At 41.8% G+C, this 17,830-nt stretch overlaps 1 protein-coding gene across 4 annotated transcripts; it reads right to left on the bottom strand.

The window, feature by feature from the left end:
- Window positions 1-17: 17 nt before the first annotated feature.
- mia3 (MIA SH3 domain ER export factor 3) lies at window positions 18-17,228 on the bottom strand. 4 transcript variants are annotated; one of them, XM_069174106.1, is made up of 28 exons: window positions 17,042-17,228; window positions 15,976-16,109; window positions 15,796-15,882; window positions 13,623-15,681; window positions 11,927-12,253; window positions 11,398-11,528; window positions 8,484-8,615; window positions 8,126-8,147; window positions 7,949-8,037; window positions 7,787-7,864; window positions 7,436-7,546; window positions 7,282-7,353; window positions 7,077-7,181; window positions 6,796-6,918; window positions 6,608-6,695; window positions 6,424-6,476; window positions 6,220-6,310; window positions 5,950-6,088; window positions 5,496-5,658; window positions 5,359-5,394; window positions 5,176-5,243; window positions 4,725-4,810; window positions 4,326-4,439; window positions 3,603-3,665; window positions 3,468-3,514; window positions 3,279-3,347; window positions 2,337-2,748; window positions 18-1,727 (listed from the first exon to the last, which is right to left on the bottom strand). In XM_069174106.1, the coding sequence occupies exons 1-28, from the start codon at window positions 17,160-17,162 to the stop codon at window positions 1,444-1,446; spliced, it is 5,304 nt and encodes a 1,767-aa protein (XP_069030207.1). In that variant the 5' UTR covers window positions 17,163-17,228; the 3' UTR covers window positions 18-1,443. The 4 variants fall into 4 exon arrangements, with proteins under 4 accessions (XP_069030207.1, XP_069030215.1, XP_069030233.1 ...); XM_069174114.1 differs by lacking the exon at window positions 17,042-17,228 and adding an exon at window positions 16,775-16,907; XM_069174132.1 differs by lacking the exon at window positions 4,326-4,439.
- Between the last annotated feature and the right edge of the window lie 602 nt (window positions 17,229-17,830).

The raw sequence follows: 17,830 nt of genomic DNA, 5'->3' as shown, positions 1-17,830 counted from the left end.
TAAACGTGTACGAGACATAATGTAATCTGCCGAGTTTTATTTTCTACCATTTTCACTTATTTCAGTCCAGTTCCCTCAAATTACAGAAAAGGTCCTTTCACTGACCCTCCACCTCGTCACATTTAGTCTTGCAAATAGCTTCCGTTTTATCAACTTCATCCAAATCAACAAAGGCCAACTGCACAACAACACAAAAAAAAGTACCCATAAAATAGAATCAACAATAAATTATATTCATCATATGTGTAGCGATAAGCTTTGGTTCATCAGCGCTAATTTATGGATGAATAAATTTAGTCTTGGTTTAAAATAATGCAGTTTAGATCACGGTGTGTGAATATAATTTTTAATTGTTGTAAGCACTTCAAATTAAACTAATTTCCCCTCTACGATGCTGTGATGGAGGCACAAACTCTGTTTTTCCTCAAAATATGGACAAATAAAACCAAAACTACGCATGGCTTCATACATCTGGAGCAGGTACGTTTAGACGCGTGATGTTTATTTTGGGTGAAGCGACACTTTCAGCGTCTTTTGTGCCTCTTAACTTAGATTTGGGGTAAATTCCTGAGCGAGTGTGTGCCGATGAGAACCGTGTGTGTGTGAAAATGCTGTCCAGGTCTACGGCCTGTTGACGGTGGTGAGAAGCAGAGAAGAGCCGACTCTCGTCCAGATCATAATTTCAAAATGTGAAGAAAGATCTTGGTAATTTGCCAAAACATGTCGGCACTGTGCTTCACTGTCCCTGCCCACGTAAAAACTACATTAAGCAAATTTTTTTTAAAGAGCATACAGTTTTTGCACCAATATGTTTCTATCGCAGTAGTGGCACAGATGTATGCCTTATTTTTTCTCAAATAAAGGCCTCATCACATCTCGCAGAGCCCACAGAGAGTGTTTAAAGCACATTCTCCGCTGATAACATAACACCGACAGCTTTTTCATTTTTTTATTATTAAAAGTTCTACCAACATAGTAAAATAAGTTATACATCTGGCCATCAAATTACACATTTGCTTTACAGTTCATACTAAAGCAACAGCTTTGGGGAAATTATGGTATTCCTGAAATGTTAGAAGCTAAACCTCCCTCCTGTTTCTCCTTTTTTAAAATAATTTCCACAGGAAATGACATTAAAAAAATTTGCCCTTTAAAAATCATTGCTATATATATTCTTTTAAAAGATCCACATAAATGAAAATTCTCTGGCATATAAATGAAGTGTTATTGCACAATAAGCGGTTCAGAAAAAGTGGCAACCCTCTCAATTCATATTGATTTCAGACACATAATTATTGATGATTCTTTAATCTAAAGACCACGTTTTTGATAAACATCATTTAATTTTTTTCATTTTATAACAGAAATATGAAAATAATCATGACCTATGTTTGGACTGGGTTGTTATTGTGGTACCGTAGCTCCTGCAGCTGGTGGCATTTTTTAAGGCTTGACCATGGCTGGCCTCGCTGAGTCCTGACGGGAGTCCTGACGGGAGTCCTGACGGGCCTCCTGCTTCACATGCAGGTCGTGTCTGGGGCCGCTGTGAGCTCCCGCTGAGTTCTGGAGGGCACTGGGCGCAGCATGACCATATCCAACACCGGGATGTGCAGGATGGCGTGGGGGACCGAGAGGCAGGTCCATTGGTGGGCCGGTGTGGTCACGCGGTCCTGGGAAGCGCATGTCGGGAGGGACGGGTGGACGTGGTCCCACAGGCCCACGGACACCTTAACGGCACGATTGAAAAACAGTCAGAAAAGGCTGGAAAACATCCACACAATCAGCGACTAAATATACAAATGAGCAACATACAGGGAGTCATGAACAATAGATTGAGAACAACTTTTATTATCGAACAAACTGCCAACAACTGAAATGGACGGATTATAATCCTAAAACATTTGCTTTCTCCGTGCAACAGACATTACTATCCCATGGTGGCTAACGTTAGCAAACAGACGTTCTGCAACTCCTCATTATCTTGTAATTTTCCCTCGTGGTTTCAACAGCTGCTGTTCATCAGGAGTTATATCGTCTCACTTTAAGCAGCGCAGGTGGTGACAGATGCATGTTTCCCTCTAGGGCTTGAATTAGCACCGTCTACTTCGTGCTATCAGCTGCGTCTGTCAGCGGGTTTGTACAGACTCGCTGGTCTACATGATGCAGCTACAGCGAACAGGCTCCCCACATCCATTCATGTACCACTGAACACCGGCACATCCTACAGAAAAACTCACTCTTTTGACTAAAAGGGTGGAAACGACACTAAATTCTTGACAAAATACTGAGGCTACAAAACACGATGTGCTGAAACTCAAACAAAGGGCTGACTGTACCGTGTGGCGGAGGCATCGGTCCAAAGTGATGAGGCAGAGGGGGACGGAAGTGTGGTGGCGGTGGACCCCGAGGATCGATGATGTGGCCGGGACCCGGCCTGGGGTGGAAGGCATGCCCATTGGCCGGTCGAGGTCCAAACTCTCCTCCCATTGGTCCAGGCAGCGGCATCCCTGGGTGTCCGTTGGCCGGTAGTGGAGGCCCGTGCAAAGGGGGAAGTGCATTTGGAGGAGGGGGGCCAGGTGGGAGGTGGTAAGGACCAGGTCGTGGCTGTCTGTAAGGTCCGGGTGGTGGTAGACGACCGTGGGGTCCAGGCGGCAGTAGTGGGTCGTGGGGTCCAGGGCCGGACGGAGGGCCCTGGACCATGGGGCCAGGCGAGTCCCTGATAGGTGATGCGTGGAAAGATCCAGGTCCCTGAAATAGACACAGATGATCAGAAAAGCAGAAAATAAACTGGGATGGTTTTTTTTCATGTGCGGTCGCAATTTTCCTGAGTGTACAGCGGATGGATTAAAATTTTAATCATGCAGTGAAGATATTCAGAAACCACACAATTAACTCCCAAACCATAAGTGCATTTAGCTCGGCCTCAATCACATGACCAGTAACCACACACCATGATTATTTGGGTGAAAAAAAAAAATCAAACCGCTTTAACGAATACTTGAGCTCTGACACACATACTCTGCAACTTTTAAAAACCCAAATATTTCCAAGACACATTTCGCTGAAGTTTTGTCTAAAAGAGTGTTTCTGTCAGTGGTGTGAGAGCAGGTGAAGCCACACACTCAGCCTTAAAAACAGTTAAGTTCAGCCCCAGGGAAGCAAAAAAACCCAAACATGTTAAACTCTTCCCATATCCACATACAGCTGTAGGGAAGAGAGGGTGGAGTGCCTGCATACACCTTCACACCAAGCACCAACCGGAGAGTCTCTGTACTCACTGGCTCTGGACTCTCTGTGGAGGCCTCAGCCGCAGCCTCGGCTTTTACCTGTGGATCTACCTCTTGTGTCTGTTTTCGAGCAAGGACATACACAGCGGACATGTAGGTAGGAGCCGTAGCTCTACAGATGGAAGGAGGGACGGTATCTTATAAAAGAGAGTCAAACGGCGTGATGAGAAAATGACTTACAGAAACGTCCAAGTTGGCTGGAGATGAGCTACGAGGGCCCATCATGTCTGCAAGAGGAGAAACAGCACAGCGTTATGAGCAGGTTAGGAGCAACCATGAACCCTTTGAAATGCAAAGACACTTCAGAGGACATACCCATCCCAGAGATGTGCTTGTTGTCAGGGTAACGACCATGTGGATCTGATGGAGGTCGAGGACCTGAGGCGAGATGAAGACAAGACGATGAATGATATAAAAAAATATTTTTTTAAAAAGTCAGACTGTTTGTAGCACCTTTCCAGGGAAAACATGGTTTGAGGAAAAAAGGAAGAGGAGATAAAGTAGGAAAATCAGAGGAGCAAAGCATTTTATATTAGTTAAACCCCTGAAAACTTGGTTTCCAATGAAAATCTCCTTAGTGAAAGTTAAATAAACAACTATTAAGCAGAACATTTGAGAAATTCCTGTTTATTAAGAGTTTAACATGAAAAGTCATCTAATCTGCTTTATCGAGACTACTTTGTTATATGACCCAACTGTTCATACTAAGAAGCTGATCGAGAAAATATATTTTCAGGGCTTTAAAAGTTAAAAGAGGGCAAAACACATTTTAACAGCAACACACGAAAAGACTTCCTCACAAAGGACATTTCTAAATGGTTCAACTAAAAGGTACAAAACATGGGCAGGTAGCAGAAAGATGCAGGATGCGACACACTGGGAAGAAATAAAGGAAGGAAAAAGTCGAGGTGAGAACGCTGAAAAGAAAACTAAAGTCAGGAGTGGAAGAGGAGAGAGATTTAAGGACATGAGGCTACTGTGCAGGGATGATGTCCGACCGGTGAAAAACTGAAGATGAAGTAATCCACTTGGACTCACCATACGGGTCAATTCTTCGCCCGGCTGGGGCAGAAGGAGGGCGCCTGGGACCCTCTATCATTAATGGAGGGGATGGCGCACCCCCACTCACAGGAGAGGGCCCATAAGAGTCACCTGTTATGATCAAACCATCAATTTACAGAAAGAAAAGCAGCAGCTGACAATACACCACAATCTAGGCACAGAAGAGGTCCTCGCTCCAGGCTCTCTGAGAAAGTCAAAGTACTTCAACATGACAAATAGAACGCCGACACGTGACCAAATGTTTCCTAACAAGCAAAAACAAGACTACAAGAAGAAAGAAAAAAGCAGGATTAGGAAACAGCCTCCTCCTCCTCCTGTGGTTGTGGAGAACCGTCCCGCTGGGAAGAGAACAGCAGGCGAGTTGTGTCGGCTTACCTTGACGAGGGCCGGCAGGCTGACCGGAGTTCGGTCTGAAGAGAGGAGCGCGGCGCTCATTCAGTTGGGAGGTGAGTACGGAGAGTCTGTGAACACAGGAAACCTGATCAGATGCAATTCATTGTGACGGGCTGAGCTGCACCTCACATTTATTTGAATTATCATTATATCTGCTGAAAATAGACAACAACAACAAAAATAGATGACACAATCAAATTGCTTCAACAATTTGTCCAAATAAGTCAAAAGAAAACAAAAACCCAAGATATTTAGTTTACGGTGATGTTAGGTGCTGCAACCAATGAATATTTGGTGGTTTTCACAACTTTCTGCGTATAAACCGGCTAATCATGAGTGGGGAAATTAATATTCTGACATTTCAGATGAACTACAGGACTGAGAAATCCAACATTTTTCATGAAACCGTTTTAATAATTCTGCCGACACTCACTTTTCACGGAGCTTTGATGATTCGACCTTCTCTTGATTCAGAGCTCGCTCTGCATTACGGGCATTTACCTGGAAACAACACGGAGAATTAATATACAATTTACGGCTTGTTTTTAATCCTAAAAAGGCTCAAATATCTGTTTATAGCATGTTGTTATTTGTGAATGTATTCCATGCAAGTTACCCAGTTTGAATGAGTTTTGTTTTCCTGTTCCTTTATCTAAAAGAAGAGAAAAGAGCCATACAGCCAGGGTTCAGGTTTCAGGGAAATTTCTCTTCGTATTTGTTCATTTTAAAATATAAATCTTAACCACAGCCCACCTGTTCTTTATAGACTTCCTCGGTCTTCTTCATCTGGTCTTCCATTTCATTAATGCGCTGCCTTAAGACTTTGACCTGCTCCTCAGCTTCAAGAGCTTTTCCTCCAACCTCAGTCAGCAGATTTTCTTTGCTGCGTCGCTCCAGCTCCTCTTTGGTTAATCTCCTGTAAAAACAAAACAAACAGAGACGCTCCTTCAAACATCTGTATTCAACTCTTCATACCGCGTCTCCATGTTAAAGATGCAGGCATTTATACAGAACTGGATTTTGCTTTAAAAAAAAAGTTCAGCTTATTCATCGTCATCATTGTGAAATGATAGTAAATCAAATTTAGAGACTGTTGCAAATATTATATCACAAAACTCTCAATCACTGGAAATCATAAAACATTTGTTCACATATTTGAAGAAAAAAATGTGGCGACATTTCTACAGAGTGCTGAAACTGCACTCACTGCTGCAGAGCGTTTTCCTTCTGCTGGTACATCTCAACCATGATTTCGTTTTTCTGCTGGAGGATCGTGAATTGGTTTTCAACGTGGCTCTTATCGCTTTTTAGGGCTGCAATTGCATGTTCCAGCTCCTGGTGTTGTTCTGTTATAATTTAAAACAAAATGTTAAATGAGAGACGTTCGAAAACTTCACATTTGTGCGATTTCATTATCAGTAATACTACTTTATTACACAATGTTGACAGAAAATGTATTTCTTCATGACCGACATACCTTCTAGGGCCTTCCTTGACTTTTCTTCATTCAGCAGTTTTGTCATGAAGCGATCGCGCTCTTCTTCAACTACAGTGAGTGTGGTCTGGACCTGTGAACAAGTACAGAAATGAGAACCATACAATCCCGAAAGGCCTAATTTAAAAACATTGAAACTCTTTAGTAAAACTAGAGTGAGTTTTAAAACCTTTGTTGACATCTTACCCTGGAAACATCCATCATCTGCTTGATTCTGTTCTTTATGGCTGTTTTCTTATCTGTAAATGACAGCGAAGAACACTTTATATTATGAAATGGTGGTTAACAAAACAACTCAACTTCAAAACTACTGAATGTATCTGCATGTTTATTCTTCCTTTTCCTAAATTAATGACAGCGTTGGCCTCACCAGGTGCTACTTCACCATTGGCTAAAACTTTGGTGTTCCCTTTTTGCAAATCACAAGCATCCAGGTCTGCCAGGAGGTCAGACAGCACCTGTTAGCAGACATTTTTGTGCAGGGTCAGCAAATAATTTGATATAAGTCAAGAAACAAAAGACAAGTCAGTATGACAATAGTGAGAGAAAAATACTGACCTCCACGTTGTGATCTTTGAGCACCGCCGAGTCCTTGAGTTCTTTCTGGGACTTTTGATAGACTTTAATCTTCTCGTTCAGTTCCTTGTGTTTTTCCTCCCAGCCTTTAATAGTAGCCTTGAGCTGGAAGTGATTGGCAGGGTCAGAAGAAGGCTCCAGGAAAAGAATCTCTAAAATTATCTTAGCTTTTTTTACTTGGCTATATTTTGATCATTCACAATATAATGGCCCTCGTAAAAGGATTCACTGATCAACAAATCCAAAACAGGTCTACTGCTTACCGTTTTGTTTTCCTCTTTTAATCCAGTAAAATCTTTCTGAAGACATTTGTGTTGAACGTTTCGGGCATCTTCACGAATCTTAGCCTCATCCAGGAGAACAGTTGTCTGTGGCCAAAGCAGAGTTCATTAGATGCACTCAAAGTGAAAGGTTACAGTAACACAGCGGAGTCTTGCACTTTACGAAATATTGTGCAAGGATTTGTACCTTATTGAGCGCTTCCTGAATCTTTTTCCTGCTGAGCTGCAACTTCTCATTTGACTTCTCTAATTTTTCAATCTGTTGAAAAAGCATTTAATGTCATGAATCTGAGGAGACAGTTTTTAATAATAACAGTAAGGAAAATACATTAAACACTTACCCTGTTTTTGTTCTGGAGAAAGTTTGCCCGTTCTTCTTCAAGTAGTTTTGCGTATTTGTTGTTTTCCTCAGCCATCTGTCCATTCAGTGTTTCTGCCTCCACAACTTTATTCTGAAAAAAGAAAATGAGAGAAACTTGACTGACAGTCCTTAAAAAACAAGAAGTCATTTTATCTTCTTTCCAGATGACACACAACATAATGAAATGATTTACAGGTATAAGATGTGCAGCGGTAGTTGTGAAAGGCAAATCTAACAACAGACCCTTCTCCATTGTTAAAAGCTCCTTTTCAAATAAAAACACTCAATACAATACAAACAAAAACAAGACAAAAACACATCGTTTCCTTACCTCTAGGTTTTGCATCCTTTTCATTGTACAGCTAACGGTTTCCTTTGATTGCTTCTGATTTTCTTTTAGTTGTTCCGTCTTTCAGAAAAAGAAGAAAAAACTAATTAAAACTTTATCCAAAGTAGCTCATAGACCTTTGATCACATTTCTCTTGTAACTCACCTGTTTCTTAAGTTCAGACATTTTGGCGAGAGCATCGATCTTTTCTTTTTTCAGTGACTGGATTTGTTCTGCGAGCCTTTTTTCATCCACTTTTTCCACAACAGAAAGAACACAGTCAGTGAGGATTTAAAAATCTGCATTTTGTAACGTGATGAGGAAAACATAAGTAAAACCTACCAAGGTATTCTCTCTTCTTTACCTAAAAAAATACAGTAAATTAACATCAATTTTATGGCTTATCAAAACATTAGAAATAATTAGCACCGCGCATTCATCATGTGTAATGTAGCTTTAACTTCTAGGAAAGTTTATAAATATTGTCCAATAATGATCCAGATATGGAAAATATTACATTATGTCCAATTCAATCTAAAGGTAGTTAAGCTCAGGGGGAGAATTAGGCACCAAGACAATGTCTTTAGACTCAAAACATGATTCAATCTAAACTTATACAAACACGATTATCATTTGTTGCTGTCAAATAATAACATATTATTAAGAGTTGAGATGAGAGCAGTGATATTGCAACACTTACTGCCAAAACAGTTCTCCAGAAGAAGAGGGTGAAGGTCACAACCCCAACCACTGCGGTGAGGACAACAGCTTGCCAAGGACAGCCAAACAAAGTTTCACCTGGCTTCCACTCTTCTGGCAGCAATGAAATCATCTGAGGACACAAAAACACAAACACAGTGTTCACACTGAAGTCTGACATAAAGCTGGAGAAAGATGGTTAAACATAAATAATATAAGAAGGAACTGTTGCATGTCAAATGAGGTGAGGAGCAAACAGCTTTGTTACACTTGTTATCATCCTTTAAAACAAAACAAAAATAATCTAATGAGACACTAAATGGGCACAGAAGGCAGAAGATCTACATTTAGTATCGCCTCAAATCAACTTTCAGTATTTATAAGAACCTTTTGACTAAGATAGTGTGAACCACAATCTGATCAACAACAAAGGTGAGTGATGAGTGATCTGTTACTCTACTCGCACCACCACAAAGGCAGGTCATCACACTACCGAGGGCATTAACAAAAATGAAGTGCTGTGCAACTAAATGATCTACTTATGCCGGAGTCATCAAAGCTGAAATTGCAGATCAACTGCACAGAAAGGCAAGAAGCTGCAAAACTACTGAACTCTTTTACGTTTCCTTTCACTACCACAATCAATACACAGTGTCAATCCAGTGCACTATACATTTTGACGTGGATAAGTACCTCTTAAGCATTGCAGTATTAAGAGTATTATAAAAGGTAGCTGGTGCTACAACTTGACAAAAAAAGAAAAAAATTATGCATCCATCAGCTATTTTAAAATGTAGACACCTAAATCTTACAACTGCAATCCAGATGGGGTTTAAATCAGTTAAACTGGCTTCAGTGGTTTATTTTTATGTCCAGGCAGAAGTACGTAGTGGCTCAACCTCAAAGAAACCTTTGAACTCCACAGGTGATTGTTCATGCAGGAGCAAACACTCACTCCGCTCTAGTACAATGCAGGCATTAAGGTGAAATTAAGTTAACATCTTCCCTGAAGCCGAACTGTTTAATATGGCATTGCACAAAGGAAAGATGGTGGTCATACTCAGAAAACACGTTATGAAAAGAGGCACATGAAAGTGGAAGGCCTTCTGCAAACGTTTGAGCGAGCTCAGGTGCACCTGTTGCTAAAGACGAGGTTGGTGGGTGAATTCAGGAACAACAAAACGACCAAGTGAAGGACCGTCTGTCACGCGCTCATCAACACGTCAGCAGGCCATGACGACATAATTAATACCTGGACCGTCTGTCACGCGCTCATCAACACGTCAGCAGGCCATGACGACATAATTAATACCTGGACCATGACGACATCATTAATACCTGGACCATGACGACATCATTAATACCTGGACCATGACGACATCATTAATACCTGGACCATGACGACATAATTAATACCTGGACCATGACGACATAATTAATACCTGGACCGTCTGTCACGCGCTCATCAACACGTCAGCAGGCCATGACGACATCATTCATACCTGGACCATGACGACATCATTAATACCTGGACCATGACGACATAATTCATACCTGGACCATGACGACATCATTAATACCTGGACCGGGGCTCAGTCTGACAAATGTTTCACTTACATGTCGCACTTCTTTGAGGAGAAACATGCTGATGTGGTCCGGTACCGCCACGGGTCGGGGTACCGCCACGGGTCCGGTACCGCCACGGGTCCGGTACCACCACGGGTCCGGTACCGCTTCGCTCTCTATGGTCGGGTTGGACTCAACAACGGAACTAGCTGAATGCTAGTTTGACAGATACCAGCTAGCTTGCTAGCACGTTAGCTGTCCTCGACAGTCCACTGCAGGTTGAGCTAACGCGAGTTAGCCGACAGCGTTAAAGAATACGATGTAATAAAATGACGTTTAACAGCCGGACTCGGAACCAACAGAACCAACAGCTTCTAATGGTAATTACAGACGAGCCGACGGTTCCATTCAGTTCTGAAATAAAACAACCGAGTTTATCTGCTGGATCAAATGTTGACACCAGTTTGACCACAGAAAGAGTTTCAGGAGCTCCGAGAACTCGACGGTACCGAGTCCAGATGGAGACGGTGTGTTGTGATCTGCTGGTCCGAGTCCAGATCAGGTCCGTCTATCAGGCCCGTCTATCAGCACCGGCTGTTGAACTTCAACCGACACCGCGACAGTCAACAGGGGGAGGGCCCTGGGACGTTCAGGGGAAGTCGGACATCTGAACTTTCCCTGACACAGACGTCCTAATAAGCACTGACGACCAATGTGGGATTACAGGACAGACCACAATGCTTATAGGATTTAAAAAAACAACTTTTATCCGTTGCAGGGTAGTTAGAAGCCAGTACAGTATAGTGATAGTATCGTGGTTCATATTTGGTTTGTTTGCTGTTCATTTACACTTTTTAGAAAAATTATATTTCTTCAGTCTTCTACACTCATTATTGGACCAAATCTCTGTCATCATACCAATTTTTTATTTTGTGTCTATTTGAGTACTCAATGGTTCACTTCACACTGTTATCATCAGTGTAGTTACCTTTTAAAAACCCAGTTTCCTTGCAGACTGGCTAATAGTGTGTGTAGGGCAGGATATTATAAACTATATTATGTAGATGATATGTAGACATATAAACCACTTCCATACATTACCAGCATTTGCTTTGTAGCTGGTGGTGATAATTTCCCAATACGTTGTTTTGTTTTTTTAAACTTCCCTACTTGTTCCAAAGCTCTCAAGCAAGCTCTCACTTCTCTTTACTTTCTTGATATCTAGTTGGAACCGCAACAGACATGCAGCACACAGAGATTAATGTGATGTCGAATTTATGTTCTGAATTAATGGGGATGAACTGAGACAAGACAAGTATCTTACAGTACTGTACAATTCTTGGACTTACCACAGTGGTCCACTCTGAAGTTTTATTCTTGATTATTGAAAGGATGCAACTGGTGTAAACAATTCCAGTTGAGAGTAATCCCGCTTCTTCTTCGTGCATTTCAGATACTGGCTCCATCGAGTCCATAGATCCTTATGGGACGATATTTGCCAGTTAGTCAGTTTGTATGTGTTATGGATGCACTACGTGAGAATCTTACATTTTAGCTGATAGTCAGAATCAAACAAAACTCATCTATGACTTATAGATGGATCCCAGGAGTGAACTTTTGAACACAATTGTGCTATATTTTATGGTAAGGAAATACAGGTTTATATTTTCTAATTATGTCATCATGAATAATGAAGATCTTTTAATCGAGTTGTCAAATTTAAGATAAGAAATTGGCAAAAAGTAAAATATAAAGAATTCTTCCCACAAGGTGGCAACTGAGCAGCTTTTGTTTCTGCCTTAAAGAAATTTGGCATAATTTCAACACAATTGACATAATTGAAAAAGATATATCAATTATGTTGTTTAGATTACCAACCTGAGGGTGAGTGCTCCACCTCAACACCAAGTCCCATGTCTAAAGGATTTTCCAGGGTGGCTTGAGGGACTTTCTGCATCTCGTCCGATTCACTGAAGTTCGGCGGATTGTCTTTGTTTTTATTAAAATGTCCGCCGTCCTCGTCAACGCTGACGTCTGGAGCAGAGGGCACCTCGTCCAAAACAATCTGCTCCTCTTCCACCTCAGCTGGCCTTTCTTCATGATCCTTTAATGCGACGTTGTCACCGCTCTCGGCCTCCGGAAGGCTGTCAAATGTTTCTTCAACAATGTGGGCCACGTCTTCTGTAACATTGAACTCATGTTCATCTATAAAGCAAACACAGAAAATAAAACCCATGCGCAATTAGAGAGTAATCAAGAACGTGATTTCTCAGCTGTGGCTAGAGAGGACTGTAATTGTGGTGGGGGAATTGGGTCTTTTTCTGGGAGGTGTACATTTGGTAACTCGGGTTTGACCTTGTGACAGCAGGTCTGATCTAATGCTTTGTCAACAGAGTGTCTTTGCCAAAGGCCTGTACCAGCTTCTATTATAAATCTGGAACATCTCTGTACACTACATGATATCTGTAAAGCAAAGATAGAAAGATCTTTTGTCATGCAATTAAAAAATGTTCACACCGTATTGAACTAAAATGCATATTGGATGATGCAGCTCTAAGTGTAGATGTAATGTCATCCAAGGCTCACTGAGAAAGTAAAATCATGCAGCAACATTTGGAGATGATTTGTGCTTTAGTGTAGTTTCAATTAGTGCTGAAACTATCAGTTATTTGATTGGTGAGTTGACTGAAAATGAATAAACAATTTTAAAAATTGATTCAGTTTTAAGCCATTTGTCAGGCAAAAAGTCAAACCATTACTACTTCTCAAATGAGTGGAATTTCTTCTTCTGTCTGCATACTGTTACAATGTGAAGTCAAACACCTTTGACTCTGGAACAATTTACCAGCGTTTTCTCACTTTTTTCTGACCTTTCATGCTCTACAATAAACAAGTAATAAATCAAATAAACAATACTGTATAATTCACATCCTTAAAGTGACCCTGTGATGACTTTTCTTTTTGCTCTGCTTCAAAGTGCCTGAAGAATGTTTTCTTTTCAGTCATCAAATTAATTAATAATGAACATATGTTTTAGTTACAGCCCAAATCTTCATAGAAATGTGTCCTTCAGCACACTGAAAGCTAACTTTTAAAATTTTGTAGCATGCAACCAGCCCAAACAAACACGGTTGCCTTGAGCTGCTTTTGAAGAAGGTAAAGTTAAGTACGTGGCAGAGAAAAAAAAGAAGAAGCATTTTGTGTCTTTGTGGCCACAATTCATTGTTTACGAAAGTTTCATTCTATCATAACATGTCACTTGAGACATATGCTGCTGCCAGGTATGAATCCCTTTAAACTCAATCAGGATATATCTGGAAACAAGATACAGGTCGAAACAGGTCTGAAAGGGTAACCGAGGACGGCATATCTGCTGGGCCATCGTAGCAAATCCGGAATTCACTTTTTCTTTGGATCATAAGATGATGTAATGTCCTGTATTTGTCTGTAAAAGGCCCAGTTATCAGTGGTTAAAGTGGAAAATGCAATGCTAGTTGACTCTGCCAATCACAGAGGAGCCAAGTATCTAGTACCTTATGGGGACAAGATTTAAAATAATAAAAATCAAACTCACCTTGCTCATTATCTGATGATTTTTCTGCTGCTAAGGGTGTACTGTCACTGGCTGTCGAATATTTTTGTCGAAGGCTGAAAGCGAGCTCCTGAAAGTCATCCAGTATTTCTGTTTCCTCGTCTAAAATACTCGTGTCCGCATGGTGGTCATTGTTGTTTTTTGTGTACCGACCATCAAGCATCTTCTCAATTTCGTCCAAGATAGCGTTCTCAGAAGCTTCCAGGATCCCCTCGAGAGAGTTTTCAATGGCCTGCATGGTGCTTGTGTGTGAGAGACGGGTAGCCTGGAGCTCTATGTCCAGATCAGAGAACATGGCCTCCACTTTGAACAGATTCTTTAGACCGAAAAGCTTCTGGACCCGATTCATTTTCTCCGCTGTGAAGTGGTCTCTCAGCAGAGCCAGCCTCATTATGCTGTCGCTGTATTCTGGCTCTGGAGTTGACGCACTGGGCTGAGCTGTTTCAGGTTCCTCAGCGTCTGACTGTGAGAAAGAAAGTGCATTTTCATCTTCGAGTAATTTCTCTTTGTCTTCCTCCATCTCTGCATCTTTTTCATCTTCCTTTTCCTCTGGATGTGGTTCGTCGTCAATCTCCGGTTCCTCAACAGGTACTTCATCTTGACTGTAATTACTCTCTAAATCGGTCACTAAATCATCTTGTATCTGACTATCATTAACTATATTTGTGTCATCTTTGAGATCTGGAACATTTGATATCCTCTCTTCAGTGAACCTGCGCTGGTTTGTTTTTCTTTCAGTAATGGCTAATTCTTGATCGGTTTTGTTTTCCTCCAATGCGTCGTCTAAATCCTGCTCTATTACAACACTACTGTCCTGCACATTTACTTCATCCTTATTGACCTCTGATACCTTGGACACTTCCTCCTCTTCTTTGTCCTCGGCGGGTTCATATGTTGTTTTAATATCTGGTTTCCCAGCGTCAGGACTGCCTAAAAGTTCATCTGGATCTACTGATATGCTCTCTTCTGTTTGATGGCGTATCGGCTCCTCAGCCGACTTTAACGTTTCATCCCAAGCTTCCTCATGTCCGATCACTTCTCCATCACTCTCATCCTCGAAATTAAACAAAACCTTCCCAGTGTCGCTCACGGTTTCTTTAATATCGGCCTGTACCGAGCTGGATTTCAGAGGATCTTCAAGAACTGGTTCTATTTTCTTCGGGTCTTTGTGGGATTTTACTGAGAGTGGTTCTTCCTTTGCTTCCTCAAAACTCTGTGTAATTTCTGAAACAGCTTCTTCCTCCCGATCCTCCTCATCTTCATCCTCCTCTGAACTCAAATCTTGCCCTGCCATCTCTCCTCCTGTGACAACTGAAAACACAGTATCTCCAAGCGATGTCCACATGTTCTTCTCCTCCGCTGGCTTTGGTTTGTCGTCCGGTGCCGCTGCCGGACTTTCAGTCTCTTTCAGAGAATCAGATGCTGGAGTGTTCATGGTTTCTTCAGAGAACGACAGCAGTGGAGTTTCCTCTTTAACATCGATGTCATCTTCAGGATGGTGTTGTACTTCTTCACTGTCCTCCTCTTCATATGGGGTAACGTTCTTGGTGATTTCCTCGTCGGTGGTGACCGCATCAAAAGTTGTCCCAAAAGTAGTTGTCAACTTGGGGATTTGCACTCCTTTAGAAACCGAGACTGGTTCATCATCTGAATCAAAATCCTCTTTGGACACATGTTCTTTGGTTTCACTACTTTCAGACATATTTTCAACAAACTCTGGTGCATGTTTTTGCTCAACTTCTTCCTCCGTAGCATCAGGTGGAGCTGCTGAATCGGACTCTTCTATTTCTGTTGAAGGCGACTCAGTTGAGGTGTCGAGTTCAGGTAAAGAGGCACTTTGATCATGATGCTCAGTTGGTTTCTCACTGGTATTCACGTCTGATGGCTGTGTTTCTTTCGGTGTGCCCTCTGCCACTTGGATTTGGTCAGATGCTCCCTTGTTTTCATTATCACTGTCCTCCGGTGACGAGCCTAAAAGATAATCTACGTCGTAGTTGTCAAACTTATCAAACCCAGTGTCAAAACAGACAAAATCTGTTTCCTGAGAGGAAGACGAAAAATGAAAGTTACAAAAAAAGGCATGGTAATCACCTTTCTAAATGCTATTATTTGGATCGTGAGAGCTTTATTGCATTTTAGTATCATATCTTCATACCTGTGCTGGAATTTCCACTTCTTTGTCAGTATAAAGATGGTTTATTGCAAGAAGGTCCTTTGGGAAATAGCCGAAGTTACTTCCAACCTGTTGACAAGAGAGCATGTTGAGGACTTTTGTTATCTAGATTGGCTTCATAATAACACAGCAATTATTGAATATTAACTATAGTATACTTACACTTCCGGCCCACATGTCAGCCCTTCTTCCTGACAATTTGTAGTATACGTAGATAGTTTCAGATTTCTTGAATCCCAGGAAACGACAATCAGGTCCTGAGAAATCTTTCACAGCTTTTCCCCGACATAGAAGCACTAAAAAAAGCAAAGGATGAAAAATTACAACTCTTTTAATAATCTTATTTTTCACATTTCACAAGTTCAAACAGGAAGTTACAGTAAACAGTTTTGTCCTTTTAACAGCAGCAGCAAAACAAAATGAGACCAAAACTGATGATGCAACAAACGGATTACAAGAAAAGACGGATGTGGATGTTAAAACCTAAATCTCATGGTTGTGTCTCAGCTTTGAAGTCTTGAAGGGCTGTGACTTTGTCTTGTGTGTAATCATTTGTTGTACGAGTCAAAACCATCTTTCCCTGCTGATAACGAACCAATAAAATGACTTCTTATCACCTGGAGAAGACGTTATGTCGTGGTTAACGCTTAGTGTCTGATGAAGACTGTCTTCAACAGACAACCGTCCCTCCAGCTCAACCTGCTTTTCCTTAAACCTAATAAAGCTCACTTCGTTTTCTAATGTTTCATCTACACTTTGCTGAGCTACAAACGTCTTCGTGGTCCGTTGGTTTGTGTTGCGCAGCGTTGTCAACAAAATAAGACGCAGGTCAACAGTCATCTCATCGGGTTGAACAACAGAGGCCTCAACCAGATGCTGTTTATTCAGGAACTACATCAGCTTTAACACACCAAGCCGGTCGGTGGCTAATTAGCTGCTAACATTAGCATCCACTATTCACCGTGCGAGGCAGGCCGCTCCGGCCGGCCGGACGACCGGCCGCCGCGGCTGCGTCTGAACGGACCACCCCGCCGATGACTAACGTTAACATCACAGAGCATCACGCAGCTCAACGGCATCAGAACAACTGGAAGAGGCGCTCAAGGTCGGCCGCCAACATCGATCGGCAACAGGTCCAGAGATAAGGCGCCGTTTATGGCTAGCTGTGGTGTCGGGATGGGGGAGGACGCGTCCCGAAGCCCCCCAGCTGGTCGCCGGAGAAACTTACTGCTGCACTCCTCATCGGCGCATCTCTTGAAGTCGGAGAACCTTTTCTCCAAGGCTGCTGTTGAAATAAAGTTAAATAAAAGTAATAAAAAGCCTTGTCGGTAAAAGTGTTTTGCTGCCATGCTGGCAGTTTTGTCGGCTGCCTTTGACTCCGCTGCTGGAGCTCGAGCACTGGGCTGCAGGACCCGACACGTCAGCACATCAGATCCGGCTGGGTGGGTGTCGGCGCGGAGCCTCTCACGGGATGGAGGGAAGGGTTGGGCCGCTTCAGGTGACTGTGGGGAACAAGCACACGCACAGATACCATTCATCTGGAATAACCCAGTGTTTCCCCAGACTTTGCAGACTGTAAAAGGTCTTTATCAGGCATATTTGAATGGTAACTTAAGTGTTTGGTCACGTCAATGTCCCCCCCCGCCCCCCCCCCTTTTTTTTCCATGAAGAGCTGCAGCAATGACTCGATCAATTTTAATTGATTTGCAGAAAATTAATCGATTTTGACCACTGACTAATAATTTCCCCTCTTTTTTTTTTTAAATGAAAAAAGTGACAGTATGTACATGCAGGAAATTCCTTTAGTGAAATGCAGTCTGTCACAAGTCAAAATGCCTCCTGTTAAACATGTAACATGACAGATTACATTATCAATGTCAGTGGGAAAATGCAGTGTCACACTTAAACTTTAAAACAAACAGGGAAGAAATCAAATCGCAAAAACATATTGAATGAAATTCTTACCTAAATCCTTGCTCGTCAAAAGTCAAACTTTTGATATTTCTCAGGGTCATAG

Source organism: Embiotoca jacksoni, unplaced genomic scaffold (assembly GCF_022577435.1).
Source record: "Embiotoca jacksoni isolate LCO1_2020_lvr unplaced genomic scaffold, fEmbJac1.0.p SCAF_101, whole genome shotgun sequence".
Taxonomy (NCBI): domain Eukaryota; kingdom Metazoa; phylum Chordata; class Actinopteri; family Embiotocidae; genus Embiotoca; species Embiotoca jacksoni.
The sequence above is the reverse complement of the archived record's forward strand: the minus strand, read 5'-3'. Positions and strand labels throughout refer to the sequence as shown.

Coding starts and splice junctions, on each gene's coding strand:
- mia3 (XM_069174106.1), bottom strand. CDS start 17,162: ATGGCAGCAAAACACTTTTACCGACAAGGCTTTTTATTACTTTTATTT. Junction 15,682..15,795: donor AAGTGGAAATTCCAGCACAG/GTATGAAGATAT, acceptor TCTTCCTCTCAG/GAAACAGATTTTGTCTGTTT. Junction 4,811..5,175: donor TCATCAAAGCTCCGTGAAAA/GTGAGTGTCGGC, acceptor CTGTGTTCACAG/ACTCTCCGTACTCACCTCCC.